The sequence below is a fragment of the Muscardinus avellanarius genome, assembly GCF_963383645.1.
Source record: "Muscardinus avellanarius genome assembly, chromosome: 2".
Lineage (NCBI taxonomy): Eukaryota > Metazoa > Chordata > Mammalia > Rodentia > Gliridae > Muscardinus > Muscardinus avellanarius.
In genome coordinates this window covers 13,625,504-13,644,487 of record NC_137787.1, presented here as the reverse complement: position 1 = coordinate 13,644,487, position 18,984 = coordinate 13,625,504, and the positions used below count along the sequence as shown (strand labels likewise).

General features: G+C 41.3%; 1 protein-coding gene across 2 annotated transcripts in view; it reads left to right on the top strand.

Annotated features, from left to right (window-relative positions):
• Window positions 1-18,984, top strand: part of NYAP2 (neuronal tyrosine-phosphorylated phosphoinositide-3-kinase adaptor 2) — a gene marked incomplete at both ends in the record, with an annotated part of 293,502 nt that overhangs the window by 256,046 nt on the left and 18,472 nt on the right. Inside the window, one exon of one of the 2 annotated variants that reach the window (XM_080689004.1) lies at window positions 136-239. In XM_080689004.1, the coding sequence (XP_080545130.1) occupies window positions 136-239 (104 nt within the window). Of the gene's footprint in view, window positions 1-135; window positions 270-18,984 lie in introns of those variants that run through there. The other variant, XM_080689005.1, reaches the window with a different exon arrangement.

Below are 18,984 nucleotides of genomic sequence, written 5' to 3'. Positions count from 1 at the left end.
TTCCCAGAACCTGTAGCAAACAAACAAACAAACAAACAAACAAACAAACAAACACACAAACAAAGGAGACTTGAAGGTCATTTCATCTCCGTGGATGCTGCTCAGCTCATGTTTTGCCTTTCCTCTTTTTCACAGAGCCTAAAGTAAGCTGCAAATTGGGCCGGTCTGCGTCCACGTCAGGTGTGCCTCCTCCATCCGTGACCCCTCTCAGGCAAGCCAGTGACCTGCAACAGAGCCAGGTACCATCACCGTTTGCCAATCGTGATTGACTTCGTGTGCTGCGACATACCAAACGCTTCACCTCTGTCTGTCCTGTGTTGCTGTAGACAGCTCTCGCATCTGCTTTTAGTTTTCTACGTGGGGATGGAGTGGGGGATAAGTTCTGGCAGTCTGTGTTTTCATCCCAAAAGGAATGTCTCTCCTCCTTGTGACTGGTGGAACTTTCTTTGCTGTTTGTTACCAAATCGCTTCTGTCTCTGGTTTCCATCATTCTGTAATATAAATGTAGTAAACATGTACTCTTTGTATTGGCATAGTGGTTATTCTTTAAAACCCTTTCTCTCCTCCATGTTCTGTGTACTTTTATACTGTCTCTGAAAATTTATCAACATTTGATAAATTTATCTATTTTGTTCTATGTAAATTTTGTTTTCAACGTTTTGTCCGCGATACTTGCACAGATGTTGTCAATGAATTTGTGTACATATATTTTAGCTCTTATCCTATTATACTGTAATATTTGTGGCAGTTTACTTTTATTTTTATTTCGCTTGGAGCATGATTGTAAGACACTGTGAATATTGATGTCCTTATAAATATTCATATACCAACTGATTTGGATTGAATATGGCAGCTAGTCTTCCCTCTTTCATAGGCCACAGAGACAAATTGATTGGCCACGTCATCTAGATATTTACCACAAGCTTTAGATCAATAAAGGCAACCTCTTCATTAATGATTTTCTCTCCCCTACCAACAATATCAGCAATGTTTGCAGGAAGGGAATGTAAGTGTTCATGCATGGACAAGAGGTCTCTATTATCACTAGGAGAAAAGAGGTGGGAAATAAAGGCGTAAGCCGAAGCACCCTTTGAGGCGTCACAGCACAGTATGTTGCTCTGAAGTTCATCCGAGTGCGTGGTTGTGAATGGGATATTTAGCCTGGGGAAATCCACTCTACATAAATGTCCTCTCTGTAACTTTCCCAATAGGAATTCGATGCATCGACTGAATTTGTGAGGTTAATTGCTGTTGCTGTTAACTTATTGTGGGTGTTAAATAGGATAATGTCATCTTGGAGTGGTTTCTCTCTGCCTCTCAGCTTTAATCTTTGCATTCTTAAAACTCTTCTGAAGCACTAAATTATAAACCTAACGGTGATACCTCCATGGGAACTGCCCCACTGATAAGCAAGCTCCATATTCATCAATTACTGTAAATGTCAGACTATTTTAAAACGTAGCTAAGCAGGATAATTACATTATGTAATGAAAGACATTGAACATCTTAGTAGTTTTCGTCTGCCTTAAATATGTACAATGTTTGATTTGTGAAGATATGATCTACAAGCCCAGGTGCTTCTCTCGAGAGCACCTCAAGTGTCATTTGAAATTTCCTGTGTCTTAAACAGTTAAATGCCTTTGTGACTAAATATAGCCATCTTCAACACTTTGGAGATATCATAGAAGTAGAAAACAATAAGACTCTCAGTAAATAAATGATAACACAACCTCGCTAAGATAAACTGTCCACCCTCGCTGACTAAACCTATTCCCAGAATGCTGTTCACCAGTTGTGAGAGCGTAAAAACACTGGATCCAGACAGGAGGGAATTTTAGCTAATTAGTAGAGGATTGCATTAATACAATCAATTTTCCCCATGTAATTGTTGCTACTATATTACCCTCAGGATCTCAGAAAAGCTTTGTGTATTGTGTTCTGTTCTTTGCTCTGATCCTAATCACCTTTACAGCTGATTCACCTAAGACCCCGTACCTCTCATACAAGTAGGGCCTCAAGTTAGAGACTAACGGGCCTGTTGATGCCCATGCAGTATTGACTCTTTGCCTACCTTATGAGATGCCCTTCCTTCTTCAAAAGAGAACACCACAAGGAAATAAAAACCCTCATCTCTTTATATACTCTTAGTTTCCCCACCTTGGAAAGAAATGTTGGCACACAAGCTAACTGTAGATGAATTATTAAGGTTAAGAGTTAGGATGCAGCCTTTCAAACTTCCCCTTTGCACACTGGAATGCTGGAATGCACACTTATCTCTGTATCCTGGAGAGATAAAAAGGGGTAAACACAGCTCAGAATAACTTGGTTCTGAATCCCAGTGACTCAGTCCACAGCTAAAGTCAGCACACAATCACTCATCGTTCATTCACTGAATGTCTGTGCTCTCAGCCCTAATTTTCACTGAGCTGTCTCTTTAAGTTGCAACCGGGGTGACACTGCACTGTGCTCAGAGCACAGTCGTTTAATCAAGGACTCCAGGAACAAGTATTTAAAATCATCTGGGACAGGAGCACACAGTATTATCAAACAATCACCCAGGTCAATTACACAGTAGATTTTCTAACACTAGGATCCATACTGGTTGTTTTTTTGTTTTGGGTTGTACTGGGGGTTGAACTCAGGGGCATTCTACCTTCAAGCTCTGGGCTCTGAGCTCTGAGCTACACTCACAACCTTTTAAAATCTATTAGATTTGAAACAGGGTCTCTAGGTTGTTGAGGGTCTCACTAAGCTGCTGAGGTTGGTCTTGAACCTGCAATCCTCCTATCTCAGCATTCCAAGGACTGAGATTACAGGTGTACCCTACCACACCCAGCTGCCTAGTAATTTTCAAGACCTGGAATTACAATAGAAGATAAATATATTTCTTTGTAGGAAATAACTAGAAAGTCAGGTGATATATTTAAACAATCAAGCCATTATCAGCCCCTTAAATGATTCTGATAGTGTTCATCGATTGAGGAATCTGGCCTTAGAGGGGCAAGCTATAGATTTTTTAGTACTATCTGGCTTAGTTTGCCACTTACCACCTCATGCCATGGTTAGATCTTTCTAAGTGTTATAGGTGGCGTTAGGTGGAGTCGCTCTAGACATTGCACCAGCCGAGATGCACAGAGGTGGCCAAAAGTGACTGACAGACCATTACCCTGGGCAGCCTTGTCACGATAGTCACTGACTGTCCCCAGAGACCCAAAGGCCAGTAACTACTGCCCACCACCAGAATGTGTATAAAGCAAAGGCAGAGGTCATGGTTGCCTGGCTTTACAATCTGTTTGCACTTCAGATAACTAGGGCAGGCATAAGACCTAAACAAATACATACTCTTATATGACCAAAATTATAAAATATGTGGGATAAAACAGGAAGTTATGGAAAGGATGCATTTTCAAGATTTGAGGGTTTGTTGTGCAATCTATATTTTTCTCTGAAACCAGGTGAGATGGAAATTAAAATATCTTCTCTCTTAATTCACCTTGAGTTAATTGACCAGGCAAGGAGCATTTGAGGACACTGTCTTGGAACTTCATTGCAATGTAGTCACATTTGCTAACATTTGGCATCATACGAATACATGGAAATCAGATTGAATTTCTCTGCCTGCCAATAGAAAGTTAATTTATTAGTTATGAAAATTAAACTGCACTGATCATGGTGGCTCATGGGAAACTGAAACGGGAGGATCACGGGTTCTAGGCCAGCCTCAGTGACTTAGAAAGGACGTCAGCAATTTAGTGAAACCTTGTTTCAAAATAAAAATAGAAATTAGAATAGGGCTGGAGATTGATCTCAGTGGCAGAATACTCCTGTGTTCAATACAAAGAAACACACACACATAAACTTTCTCTCTCTCTCTCTCTCTCTCGCTCTCTCTCTCTCTCTCTCTCACACACACACACACACACACACACACACACACACACACACACACACACAGGATTGTCTTAGCTGGTCTTTGATTTGGGGAATTGTGGAGGAGAAGACCATCTCGAGTTTCCTTTGGACATGTGTTTCAGCGTCAGAGAGAGGTGGATTTCCTTAGAAACCACAGGGTCACCTTCCCCTCTGAGTGCTCAGCTCTGTGCAGTGTTACTGTGTCTTCGCTGCGCAGGAGAGGCCTCCCCAGCCTGCCCTTCCTCAGACTAACAGGCTGTTGTTCAGGCCAGGCGCCTAGGTCCTGCCCACCTACCCCTTACAAACTGTTTATCAAATGTTGATTTCCTTTGACAGCCGCCCCTGGCCTTTCCCCAAGCTCCTTACATCCCGCTTCTGGGAGGTAACCTGCACCCAATGGAAGCCACCCAAGCTGTCTTCCTTGCGATCTCTCGTTTCCCCTGGGGTTCTTGCTGTCTGCACCCTGACATCTGCCCAGCCTTTCTAGAGATCAAATATCATGGTAGGGTGACCCACTGCATTATGTGTTTCTAGATACACTCATGTATCAAGACTGTGTTCTATTAGAAAAAGGAGATAATTGATGCACAGATCAGGACTTGGGATCAGTATATTAGGAGACCAAAGTGAGAATTAGAGAGATTATTTGCCAAGGACCCTGCCCAGGTCCTAGGTGCTCCTCCGATGCCCAGTGGGTCCGATGTGCTGTGAGCCTGTGTGGACACCCATGCCATCTCCCCCATCAGTATCATTCTCTACCTGCCCTTGGAAAGTTTCTTTTCACAATTTGCTTTTGGCCCTACTCCCAAGTCCTTAATGGCCCCCAAGCATAGGGTGCTTTGACTTGTCTCAAAGCCGCTGCAATGCTCTGAGGAGACCTCTGCCTTTTTTTTTTTTTTTTTTTTTTTTTTTCTGGGTCTCTCTCAGTCCTGGGCTTTCATTTAGCTTTCCAGGTCCTGGTGACATTTGTGCAGAAGTTCATGGAGCAAGAGGAGGCTCAAGGCAAAGGGAGGAACACTGTAGGATAGAACATGAGGAGGCAGAAAAGATATGCAATTCCATCCACTCAGCACCCAGTACTGACCTTAAATAATGTGACTTTAAAGGCTGTTCCTCATTTTATTTTGCCTTCAATAGCCAAACCAGAAAAACAAAGCAAAGCCTTTGGGAGGTATGGGGAATCCCTGTACCTTCTCAATTTTGCTGTGAAGTTAAAGCTTCTCTGTCAAAACAGATTAAAAAAATAAAACAAGGACCCCTGGCATGGCGGTGCATGTTGGTAATCCCAGTACTGGGGAGGCGGAGATAAGATCGCCAGGTTTGAGACCAGCTTTCGCAATTACTAAGATTGTTAAGAAAAAATAAAATAAAATAAAATAAAATAAAATAAAATAAAAGGGCTGGTGTGTGTGTGTGTGTGTGTGTGTGTGTGTGTGTGTGTGTGTAGATGAGAGATAGGATGCACCTGAGTTTAATTGCCAGACCTGTAAAAACAAAACAAAACAAAAACAATAACAAATGCAAAGAGAGAAGTATCCCTGTGTTTCCTCTAGAATTCTGGGCTGCAGGTGGCCTCAAAGTGACTTCTTGATTGAGGCCACATGTTACATAGACCTAGGATTAGCAAGCTTCATCTGATCAATTGGACACATTTTCAAATGTTTCCCGCCTAGGAACGTGCTCAGGTCTTGTGGCAGGCCAGAGAAGACAGTGCGGATGAATAGAGGGGCCACAGAAAATGGGGCTGGGGAGCGTGCGCCACCCAGACTCGGGCTATCAGTGGGGCTTCCTCTCTGCTGTCCCTTGCTGAGCCATCTTATCCAACCTAACCTCAGAAAATGTTCTACATTCCGTTTGTACTGTTATAAGGCTGATTTGATTGTTTGCTTGTGGTTACGCTGGTGTGGTAGCAATAGAAGAACATCAAAAACAGAGCGTTTAGTCCACCTGTGAAAGGTGAACTCAGTTCCTCTATGTGTATCCCCCCAGGACCGCAGAGAGTCCTCCCTGCAATGCAGCAGGTTTTAAGAATGGCTCTTATGGCTTGCTTTGCTCTGCACCAAGTTTTTTGCAAACCTGACACGTGTTTGCAAATAAGGAAAAGCCCAGAGGGTGTTTGGGGAATCCCCCACTAAGTTCATGACACAACGCCAGCATCTTGTTGAAGAGCCATTTATCTGTATTGACTTCAAATTGTAAAATAAAGTGTTATGTTACCAAAGAGTATGTCACAAAAGTGATGTTTATTTGTTACTGAAGATTAAATCTGGCTCTACGAAATGCGGAATAAATTCATATTGCAAATAAGAATGTCAGTGGCTCAAATGATTGATGGCCATGAATTATGGCAGAGTTGAAGTAAAATAAAGCCACATAAAATCCTGCTATCTTATATGTGGCCGCCATGAGCTGATCTGACTTTTTTTTTAATTACAAATGTGAGATTTTAGTTTTCATGTGGAGCTCTCTATGAGCTTTAATTAATGTCATGTTTAAAGAAAAAATTGACATTACCTTCATTACTGGATTCAGTAATATGTGAGATGAAATATTGAAATTATTTTATTTCTCCACTTATACAAAGAATTCTGATGGCAGTAACTCATATTCCATATTCCAACCAACAATAAAATGGGCTGAGAAGTTTTGACATATTAATCAGCCATTGCATGCTTATGAACTGTTTGATGATGTTAACTGATAGAACTTGGGGGTCACCTTTTAAAGGCTGATGGTATCATAACCAGCCCTCTCAGAAACACCATTATGGAGAAGAATAAAATAATACAAACTCAAACCCTCCCCCAATAATCTTATTATGTATTCCCCTGGAGTATGAGAGAAGGTGTAATAAACAAGGGAATGTTCTCTAAGAAGTCTTGAACCAACTGACAAATCCGGAGCACCTTCATTGGTGCCCATCCAGTGGATACTGTCATTACCCATGGGACAAGAAGGGATGCCAAAGTTAAGTCACAGACCTTGTTCAAGGTGTACTTTAATTAGAGTTAGAGTCTGGACTGCTCAGCTGGATAAAGACCAAAGATTTAGAAGAAGTATGAATTTATTAGGATCCTGGCTCCACAAGCTAGTAGCTGTGTGACTTTAACTATGTTGTTCAACTTTTCTGCTTTCTTAGCTCTTAAATAGGGGCAGTATTATCTATTATCTGTCTAGCATAGTAGTTGAGAATTCACTTAATGTCTGAAAAGACCTAAGCAGCCACTGCCTGCTGGAAAAATAGTTATGCTTTCTGATTTCCCTTAAAGCCTTTCTTTGCCCAAAAGTTCAACTTGCCTATTCATGTGAAAATTTTAGGGGGAGAGAAGTTCTCATCAGTTGTATTCCAAAGGTGAGCCACAGAGGAAATAGCCCGGTTCACCCTAGTTTCACCAATCTTGTATAGAACTGCTAGCTCATGGTGATAATAAAAGAGAAATAGTTTTTTAGTATTTGTGTTTATTTTAAATTATTGTCTTCTCATAACGTGTACCTGGAGGAGCAGGGTTTCTCCCACCCTGTCCTTGCTACACTCTGTGATCTGGCTATGGTAACTCTTTATTCTCTCACATGTGGGAGATTAAATTTCCAATTATTTACGATGTTATAAGGAGTCTCTTTGTAACCTCTCTGCTTTCCTTGTATGTCTCATTTGTTGTTTGGATGCAAAGAAAAGAGAAAGTAGCTATAGGTTCATTTCAGAAACGCTGCTCATCTGCCACCTAATGCTACTTGCCCCCTTATTTGAAATCGGGTCTGAATAAATGTAATGGAAAGTTTAAGGATGTATAGGACCCTATCAGGGGTCAGGGCATACAATTTTTTTTTTTTTTTTTTTTTTTGCCTATTGACAAAGGCAAAATATATATATATATATATGCTTGTGGTTTCTGGGGAAAGCATATACTTAAGGTTTCCCCAGAACACTGTTTGAAACGCCTTGTTTCTTATCTATAAGCATGCACATTATAAAATATATCGATTTAATTACTAGAATGAATGACAAGGTCTAGATAGGGCTGGTCAGTATAGCTCCCAGAAAGTCTCAGAATAGTAGATGGATATATTGCGTACCCTAGTGGCTACAATGTAAATTGCAGCCTGTACTTGGCTGTCCACAAAAATGCCATCAAAACAAAATGGTTTATGACAGAAAAGACATGCTGTTTAACTTTTAAAGATGCCTACATGATACTTCGAGAGGGAGAGATAATAAATCACATCCATTGACTTCTGAGTGCTATGCATTGTTTTTTGAAAAGATACAGACATTTTCATTAGGTATTATGATATATTCTGGGCATTATATGTACCCTAATCTTACCTGAAGTCTCCAGGAAAGATTATTTCCACATTTTTTAACTAAAAATAAAAAGAATAGAAAAAATATGATTACTTAAATGAATGAACTCCTTTCAGATTTCTTTTTTTTTTTTGCCTTTAATATGTTTGAAATATATAGTGTATTTTTTTTCCTAAAAAAGCCTTCTTTCTAATTAGTGGTAAATTAATTTCCAACTTAAAGCACATACAGATTAAAAATAATGATGGTTTAGTTGGATGTAGTGGCACATGACTGTAATCCCAGTACTGGGGAAGCTGAGACAGGAGAATTGCAGGTTCAAAGCTAACACAAGCTTTATGGAGACCATGTTTCAAAGTAAAAAGATAAAATAGGGCTAAAGGTATAACTCAGAGATAGAACACTCCTGGGTTTAATCTTTAATCACCACACACACACACACACACACACACACACACACACACCCCACAAGCATGCACTTAAAGAAGAATAAAAGCTTATACTGTATTTATACTGGTTCATAAGTATACTACATTTGACTCCAAAGCACAAGGGATCTTAAATTTCTCCACCCAGTTCACCTGCCGGACAACTCTTTGGTCTTTATTCTGTGCTTCAAATGAACATTACCCCTCAGGCTGAAAGCACCTCACCAGAAAAAGTAGATTTCTCAAATAGCATTTGTGGGGAGTGTATTATGTTCTTGGTGCCAGGCTTAGAATGCTATCATATCACATTTTATTCTCATACATGCCTGTGGTGTTAAGTATATCATCTCCCTTTCATGAGTGATGAAAGGGAGGATAGAGCGTTTCACTACTTGCTGCAGATCTTATAGGTGGTAAGTTCTCATCTACACATGATGTATAAGCTCAGGTAGTTCTCTCTATAAAACCCCTGCCTTCCATACATCTACCCCATATAGACCTTCCTTCCTGCATTTTCCCTTTTTCTTCACTTTTATGCATCTACTTTTTTAATCACTTTTTGACTTTCCAGGTTTTGCCTTTAACTTTTCTAGATTAAACATTTCTTAGGAGAAAATGAATTCAACTAGGATTTCAACAAAGCAGGGTACACCCTACAAATAAAACCTGAAGGTGAGATGGAATTGGGGTGTAGCTCTGGGAGGAAGCTGAAGGTCGCAGGTTGGTTGTGCCATTTTCCTCTGGATCACGGGTTAGTGTTGTGAGAAACAATCCTGTTGGTATTGGTGTGCCCAAGAATTTGTGTGTGTGTGTGTGTGTGTGTGTGTGTGTGTATGTGTGTGTACACACTTGTAAATACTACCCTGGAGCATACCTCATCCTTTCCATATTCTGAAAACACAGTACACTCCCTCACATACCTGCACTCAGAAATTCCAGCTGGTAGGTTCCTGGTATGGATTTCACCAACACCTGCAAAAGACAACAAGATATTCACCAAACTTTATTTTCTGACTTCTGGGTTGCCACCGCCATCTCTTGAACAGACATTTTAAAAGGGAACAAGAATAACCGTACAGTCAGTTCAAAGCATTTGTTTTCTAAAGCAAAGGCTGCATTGGAGCTTGTTAATAATCCCTGATTGTCAGCCATTTTGACAGGGATGGTAGTTGGTATTTGCAATGCTACACCTTGTGTCCTGATAAAGAGGAAGTTATTTGAAGGACTGAAGGTGTCAAGAGTAATCCTACCCCAACCAATCCACTTTGCATATGAAAGGGGCAAAAAGCTTGCTGAGAAGCCAACCTAGTCAAAGTTGCTTATCTAAATTTCAGGTATACTCCAGGTGGGAGCCCAATCTACTCTTCACTTATCTAACATAAACCCAGTAAGGAAACCAGGGGCCTTGGGAAGTCAGACACCCACATGCCAGGATGGCTTATCTGCAGGCCTGTGGAATTCCCAAGTATTGCCATTTCTTTATCCATGTGAAGTAAGATAATGAATGCCAAAGCACATTGTAGACTGGAATGGCTAATACAAATACTTTTCAATTACACACTTATTCAAAACATGGGCTCTTTCTTTACATTTTGTTTGAGCAAGGGGTACAAAGCATTATCTCTCACATCTAGGATGTGCAGCAGGCAAAGCAGGATGAGCACAGAGCAGGGAACAGGGGGAGGCCAGCCCAGCAGCTTTACCACCTGGGCTACTCTCTCTTGAATCCACATGCACCTTGCAGGAAGACCATGGGGCGCTGTGATGGGGTATGTGTCTTCACCCCCTTTCCCAACTCGAGCCTCCAGCATCAGGGACTGTGCCAAGATCCATTCTTCTCACCAACAAGAGAGTGATTGTGTGTTGACTTCTCAGGTGCAAAATTCTGGAAGAAATACCCATTGCCTACAGAGTGTAAGATAGGCTATCCTGTGTGGATTGCAAAGCCCAAGTGCCATGGGCCAGGCCTGCTGGTTCAGCTCACACATCACCCACCACCACCACCTACTACTGCAGCTCAGGCCCATCCACATTGCTGCAACCATTCTTTCTCACTTTTGAGAGCTTAGGGATGCCTCCAAGAGTTCCCTGGCTCTTCCTTCTTCTTGGATTCTCCTCCTAAGTGCTGGGCTGCTGGCAAACTACTTCTCATCCTCCGAGTCTAGAATCAAGTGTACTCTGTCCACCAGGCTCTGCCCTGCTCTCCCAAGCTCCTCCCTTCTTCTCTGTCTCCCCACTGCACTTACCAAACATAATCAGAAATAATCTAATTTTTGTATCATAAAAGAGTGTTGTCTTGGAGGGATGTTACACTTTGTTCTATTTCTCAGAAAAGAAGTCTGGGGAAAGGCTACTACTAAGAGTTTTTACTTTGCTGATGCTCAGTGCAAATAGGAGAGAGAGAGAGAGAGAGGAAGGGAGGGAGGGAGGGAGAGACAGGGGGGGCATGTTTTTTCATAATAGTTGATCATAGATCTATCTTTACATTTTACAAAAGCACCCCTTTCCCCTTTCTATTTCAGAATTGCAGCTACCTGTCATTGCTTGCATTAGAATGTAGGCTTCTTGAGAACTGGGAATATATATTTTCAACTTGGAAATATCTAGGTTTTTCAACGCATATCAAATGAATTAATTAATACTAAGAGTGGAAACAGATATGCACGTTATTATAAAAGTGTTATGATTTACAGAGGCATTTTGACCCTGACAGGTGGTTCTGCATAACATAGGCATCACAACACTGCCCTCAGCTCACTAGTCTTACCTTCTTTCTGAGGATGAGAGAGAGAGGGAGGAGGGAGAGAGAGAGATTGAGAGAAAGTTGGAAAAGATACTGAGATGCAAGTACCACTGAGAGAGGTAACACATTACTCTGTTAAATTCATTCCTAAGAATCTTTTTAAAATAAAAGCAGCTCAATCAACAAAAGAAGAAATAATATTGGAATAATTCCAGAATGACATTCTATACTTAAAATGACAAAATGCCAAAGAAGTAATAAATGTTGTACAAAGCACTAACTCTGATTGGAGAGAATTAAGACCTTTCTAATTCCTAAGAAGAGAAACAATTATGAAGTCTTTTCATCAGAAATAATTCAATATGAAATTATATCTCTCTCTATCTCTGTGTGTGTGTGTGTGTGTGTGTGTGTGTGTGTGTGTGTGTGTTGCTTGAGATTGAACTCAGGGCCATTTTACCTCCGAGATACATCCCTATCCCTATGTTATTTGGGAACAGGGTCTCACCAAGTTGCTGAGGGCCTTGCTCAGTCGTGAGGCTGGACTGCGACCACAGTCATCCTGTATCAGTCTCATAAGTACTGGGATCACGGGCATGAGCCACTATGCCCATCTAGAATTAGATCTGTAAAAAACCAAACTCCCATGATATCTAAGTTCTATCTCACCCTATTTAGATTTCCTGTTTACGAAATTCCGCATGAATTTGCTGCAGCTGCGCTTTTCTTTCTCATTCCTTCCCTAGTTTCGCCCTAGACACAGGAAAACTTCCCTGTTGGGTGACTCAGCCCCTTTTACATGCCTGTCGATTTGTGAAAATGCTCCTACAGGCAAATTCAAATGCAAAGGCAAAACGTTTTCTTTTTAAGTGACAACTCTCAGTTAGGAAGGGCTGTTAGCTGTGACAGTGTATTGAGCTGAAAGTTCTCACTCTGCCTCTTCCACTGAGTCAGAGAAGGGGCTTGTAAGACAGTTTAGCAACCAGCTAGTGAACTATGTGAAGATTTGCTGAAGCCGCCAGAAGGGGGCAGCACTTCCTCTTTCCCTACAACCTTTACAGGTGGCGCTGCATCCAGCTTGTCCCATTAGAACGCAGACATCCTAATACTGCTTTGACAAGCCCGCATGCTCTGAAAACAACCATCTGGCCAAAGAGCTTGGGGGGGCATAAATTAATTGGGAACATGCTTTTTTCTTCTTTTTCCAAACCCTTCATGTTATTAAATTGCCCACCTTAGGCAAAATTATCTACATCCTGTTTCTCAGACTTTCTACCTAGCCTCCCTTCTCTTGCATCTCCAACCAAATACAAACAACTAACATGTGTAACTGTCACTGACATTTTGCAGCAGTTGACATTAGTGCTTCAAAGTTTATAAGTGGCATTCAATATATTCAGTCAACAAATGTTTACTGTTCACCTGCTAAGCACCAGATGTTCTGCTAGGCACTAGTTTGCAAGGTAGTTGTTTCAGACTCCTTATGTCCGAAGAAATTTCAGCCCAGTAGAGAGGCCAGATGTGTGTGTGTGTGTGTGTGTGTGTGTGCGCGCGCGCGTGCGCGCGCACTTGTAATTCAGTGTAATTAAGAAGTGCAGACACAGAAGATATTAACTGTATTAACTGACAGGTTGGGGGATGCCATTGCTGGGGGCCTACAAAACTTTATTGAGGGAGGAGAGACTATTTTATGGACATTTAAGTAAAAGAGGGCAGAAAGTAAAGAGATTTTCAAGGAGTGAGGAGTCTGAGTCAAACAGTTTGTCGGGAAAATTGGAACAGTTCCACATTGCAGGAATAACATTTTGAGGGGATAAGATCACAAGGGGTTGAAGACTAGGGGTTAATATTCCAAGAGAATTAGGGATAATTATCATGATAATTATTACTTCCATTTCAAAATAAGGGAACTTATCCACCTAAAATATTCAACAGAAGTTTGCTGAAACACACCTCCTCCTTCTAATTCCAATTCTGGTTCCCTGAGATCCTGGTACAGTATGTAAACATCAGATGAGGGGCTGATTCCCCAGACAACAAGCATCACAAAGGGCGAAACTCTGAACTCAAGAGAATCTAAAGTAGATAGAGTATCTAAGGGCATGTCATTCATTTGTTTGTTTCATGTGTTTTCTTATTTTTATGATTTTCCAATGACAGGAAAATTAGAAGGCAAGTAGCATGTGTATGCTATTAAACACACACACACACACTCACACGTGTGTTTTGATCATGCCATTTCATCTTTGAGTACTTGAATCCATATTTTCTAAAAACAAGAAATTTTCAGACACTAACAAACTCAGCACAATGTTGTGACACATGCCTATAATCCCAGTATTTGGGAGGTTAAGACAGGAAGATTACAGGTATGAGGATAGCCTCAGAAATGCAGCAAGATCTTAGCAACCTAGCAAGACCCTACCCTATTTCAAAAAGGGGTGGGGTATAGATCAGAGGTAGAATGTCCCTGAGTTCAATCCTCAGTACTGTGCAAAAAAAAAAAAAAAAAAGAAAACAAATAAACAAAAACATGTTGGGCATGATGGCACACACCTGTAATCCCAGTACTTGGGGGTTGAGACAGAAGCATCCCTTGTTTCAGGACAGTGTCCACAGCTTAGCAATGTTCCTCAGCAACTTAGCAAGACACTATTTCAAAAATATAAAAGAGCTGGGCATGGTGGCGCACGCTGGTAATCCCTGCACTTGAGAGGCAGAGAAAGGAGGACTGCGCAGGTTTGAAGCCAGCCACACTGGCTTAAGAGACCCTGTTTCCAAATAAAAATATAAAATAGGTCTGGGAGTGTAGTCCGGAGGTAGAAGGGCTTCCAGGAAACCCAGTACCACCAAAAAAATTATATATATATGAATGTGAATGAAAAAGGGCCAAGATATATCTTGGAGGTAGAATGCCTCTGGGTTTCTGGGTTCCATCCTCAGTACACACACACACACACACACACACACACACACACACACACACACACAGTCAAGTCCATTATGATGATTTAATTATATAGTAAACCTCATTTCCAAGTCTCTGTTTGTGCCCCAATTTGATGCCTCTGCCTGGTAGTTCAGGATCCAGTCAAGAACCACAGAATACATTCAGTGATCGGTCTCTTTTTTCTCTTTTTTTCCTCCCCCACCCCAGATCTCCTTTAATCATGACTGTTTCCCAGCTTCATTAGTCTTTCAGGATACTAAGAACTTTAGAGTCCAAACCAGTTTTACTTTTCTCAGAATACCCCTCAGTTTTGACTGGCCTGATAATTCCTTTGTGATTAGATTTGCATATTTTTTGTTAGCAAGACAACCACCTGTGTTGGCTTCATCAGAGACTCTCCGGGCATATGATCCAGTTACTTCAATATGAGGGACTGAGGTCTGAGCACCAGGGTGCTTGATATTCTCCAAATTCTCTACTCTCTGGACTTAGAGGCAGGAGCCCAGGGCACCCAAGGGCCCACCACAGGGTCCAACCCATCGACTACATACACTGAGTCTCTTGAAATTCCCATAGAAAAATGAAAAAGAATCTAATTGTGTCTTATCAGTGTCTAAACAAATTTGACCTAAGTTTACCCCTATGAACATCACATCATTTCTGCAAATCATTACTCTATGTAGAATGAGAAAACCCAACAAAAAAAAGTCAAATGAAATCTCAAGTTCGCACTGTGCACAGTGGCAGATTTGGGGCTCGAAGTCCTCTTTTGCTATAAATGCAGTGTTCTCTCCTGTAAATTCAGAGGCAATCCAGTCCCTTGGGTCTTCTGGAGCCAATGCATACTGTAAATGGCCTATGCAGCTCATCACCACTAGAGGGAGCAAGAGGCACTTCCGAAGTTAACATGGCTTCATTTGCTGGGACTAGTAGTCATTTGACAGTCTTAGTCTGATAAAGGGTGATAAAGGGTATTTATACATGAATGAATGAATGAATAAATAAATAAATAAATAAATAAATAAATAAATAAATAATAAACATTGTGTCTCAATTGGTGCCATTCTTTTTTTTTTTTTGCTAATTTTTGCTTAAAATAAATTACCTATGCATTCAGAATGAACTTAATGCCACACGATTAAGGATAAGTACCAGCAAACTGAGAAATGAGTTCGGGCCCATATTTTAATTTATAGTGAGATCTTAGGCAGAAACATATAGTTGATTGTTTTACAATATACTTTCTGCAGAGTGCATGACTTGTAGACTAGATTTTAATTATTATTCTTGTCTGAGTCTCTCCCTATTTAAAAAAAAACATAAAAACCTTTATGGAATACAACTTTGACTCATATTAAAATGAGTTATTTTAAAATTAGAGATACCCAAATAAGTCTGTGCACAGTATATTTTTGCTTACCTTGAGTAAGACAACACTGTGTTTAGCTCATCCTTTAAAAATTCGTTCCCACTGCCGGGCGTGGTGGCGCACGCTTGTAATCCTCGCGCTTGGGAGGCGGAGACAGGAGGATCGCGCAGGTTCGAAGCCAGCCGTGCTGGCGTAAGAGACCCTGTTTCAAAAATATAAAATAGGTCTGGGAGTGTAGCCCGGAGGTAGAAGGGCTTCCAGGAACCCCAGTACCACCAAAAAAAAAAAAAAAAAAAAAAAAAAAATTCGTTCCCATAAACAAGTATTACACAAAGCTAATCTTTATATATCTCCACTGATTATTTTAAACACAACTATCTAGACATAAAACTGAAAGTCTACATCTTAATTATTCAAAGTAAGAATAACAATAAAATAATAATCATGGGAGGGACAGAAAAAAGAAACACAATCCTATGAAAACAGGCAGCCAGAATGTACTTGGAAGAGCTCAATTTCTTTTGCAATTTGAAAATCACTGCGAAGTACTCAAGTGAACAACCAAAAAAAAAAAAAAAAATCAAAGTTGTATTAATACTAAAAATGCTGAAAAGGAGCAAATGTTAAGTAGCCTTCAGTTCAGAATTAAGAAAGGCGTGATTAAGCTTGGCTTCGCAAAGACAAAAGAAAAAAATAAAAAGGATGCTATTGCTGTCTAGCAGTCAGATGATGCTCAAAAGGCAAACGGGGTAAATTCATAGGTTCACGAAAGCCTCCAGCTACTGGAACGTGCTCTGATGAGAGTGGGTTGTTAGGAAAGCCTGAGGAGGCCCCAGAGTTGAGATTCATCCTAGCGAGGGAAGGGTGCCTCCCTCAAATGAGGAAATTAGCCTTGCACATTCTGATCCCTTCAAATGCTTTCTGCTCCAAACAGTGGCAGTGGTATTTACCCGTCCTGAGTGGGAAGGTTCTATGGTCAGGCCTCTCCAAGTCCCTCTGCCCCAGACCAATTTTGCTGTGGTTTCATCCCCATAGACTTACTAGTAAACTCAGACACCAAGGACAGGGGCCACACACGGTCTCCTTCTCCCAACCAAAGAGCGGATCTGAGCAGAAAAATGTTGCTGTATAAAATATTTTTATTAGATCTGGGAGTAAAACTCTGGAATGTTTTATGGGGAGCAGACATGAAATCTTTCCTCTGAGTGTCTTTAAAACCATTGTAGATATCTAGATTGGTAAGATGACAGGAGTCACAGGCAAGGGAAAAATTGGTCTTCAGGGCTGTTCAACGGTTCAACATAGTTTTATAATTTTTTTGTACTGGGGATTGAATCCAGGGGTCTTTTATCTACAAGCTATACTCCCCCCCCACCCCCAGCCCTTTTCTTAATTTTAGTTTTTGATTGGGTTGTTGAGAGTCTTGCTAAATTGCCGAGATTGGTCTCAAATCTGTTATTCTCCTGTCTCAGACTCTCATGTACTGGGATTACAGGCATGTGCCACCATGTCTGGCTATGATGTGTGTGTGTGTGTGTGTGTGTGTGTGTGTGTGTGTGTGTGTGTTGTAGGGGATAGCCTGAATTATAATTTGTATGCCCTCAGATTGCCACAAGGAGGCGCTGTTGCCTTAGTTTAGCTTCTTTCTGGGAAAATGCCTTCAGCTTTTTTCCCTAAAATTCTACAATGCTCTCATTTTGGAACAAACAAGCCGCAGCTCATTCTTTATCATGTGTGTTGGAATGCTAGAGATCTGGATTAAAGTCAGTACTCTTCAAAATGTCTCTGGACTTTATGTAACCGATTCTTTAGAAAAATAAACACAGTTGTTGGAGCACTACAATGTCTGAAGGACGGCAGCCATGATAGGCGATAGGGTCCTTACCTTGGTCACCTGTGAATCAGATAAATGGCCATATGGCCTTGGGAGTAATAAGATTCTAGTCCTAATGAGCAATTATCAGGCCTGTGGGAGAGTCAGAAAGTTGAGTCTCCTTTTTAGAAATGAAACAAGAATTGACTGGCACTCGGGCAGTAGTACCTCTTATCCTCTCTCTCTTCTGTGGCGGGAGATGGAAAAGGCTACAGGAATACAGCCCTCCCAGTACTCAGGGCCAGCCGCTCTCTGCTGCTTGTTTGTATTGGGCACAGTGACAAGCAGGCTCCCTTTCCTGGTCCAGCTCGGCTACAGAACTGAAGCTTACACACTGTCCTGTGGTCAAGTGCAGGATCCCATGCACAGCCCAGGAAGTCATGCAGACGGATGAAGCCCAAGAAGTTAGGCAGAGCTATAAAGCTTGGGGCTCAATTCTCCCAAACTGGGTCCAAGAGAGTTGCAATAATTAGCTCCCTTCTCTGAGAGCTGCTGGACAGCCAGAGGAAGTACAAGTCAATGAAAACTTTTCTGTTCTCCTAGCAAGACTTTTAAGAAGAGCCTGGGATTCTTGCAGATGGTCTAACTTACAGAGCCGGGGCTATGAATACAAAAAACACATTTGTGGTTTTTGGATTTGGGGGTTAAAATGTGTTCTGATGTGCCATACTAAGACAGGCTACGTATTCTGATGTTTGCAAATGAAATGCCTGGCGAAGTTAGCTTAAAAATAATTTTGATCCTGGTGCAGTGATATAGGATTGTAATCCCAGGACTTGGAAGGCTGAGACCAGAGGATCACAGGTTGGAGTAGCAACTTAACAAGACCCTCAGCAACTTAGTGAGACCCTGTTTCAAAAATAAAGAATTAAAATATAGGGCTTGGGGGTGTCGCTCGGAGGTAGAATGCCCCTGGGTTTCATCTCCAATACCACACACACACACACACACACACACACACACACACACGGGGGGGGGGGTATGTGTCAAAGTGCCAGAGTGATCACAGCACCCTCCTCCTTGACCGTGAGCTCCCTCGACTTCTCTCCTCCTCTTGGAGCCCAGGAAGCCCCTCAGCACTTGCCATTAGTCAAGTTAAAAGCGGAACATATGTTTCTTTGCATGTCCTGAATCTATCTATTTGCAGATTCTCCTGGGAGCCGTAGGCTGAGAGAGAACCAGAGGTTACATTTGGTCATGGTGGGGCGATTGGGATGATTTGCTGGTATTTGCCAAAAGCACAAGGGACATCAGAATATGGGGAATTAAGGAAGAGGGTATGATTTAGAAGTGGGGTTCCTGCTGTCACAGTTGTAGAGCAGAGGTGTCAGTGATGTGAGGAGGATGACCCCAGTGTTACCTGTTAACTGGAAAGACATTACAGGGATTCTTCATTTGTGCAGTAA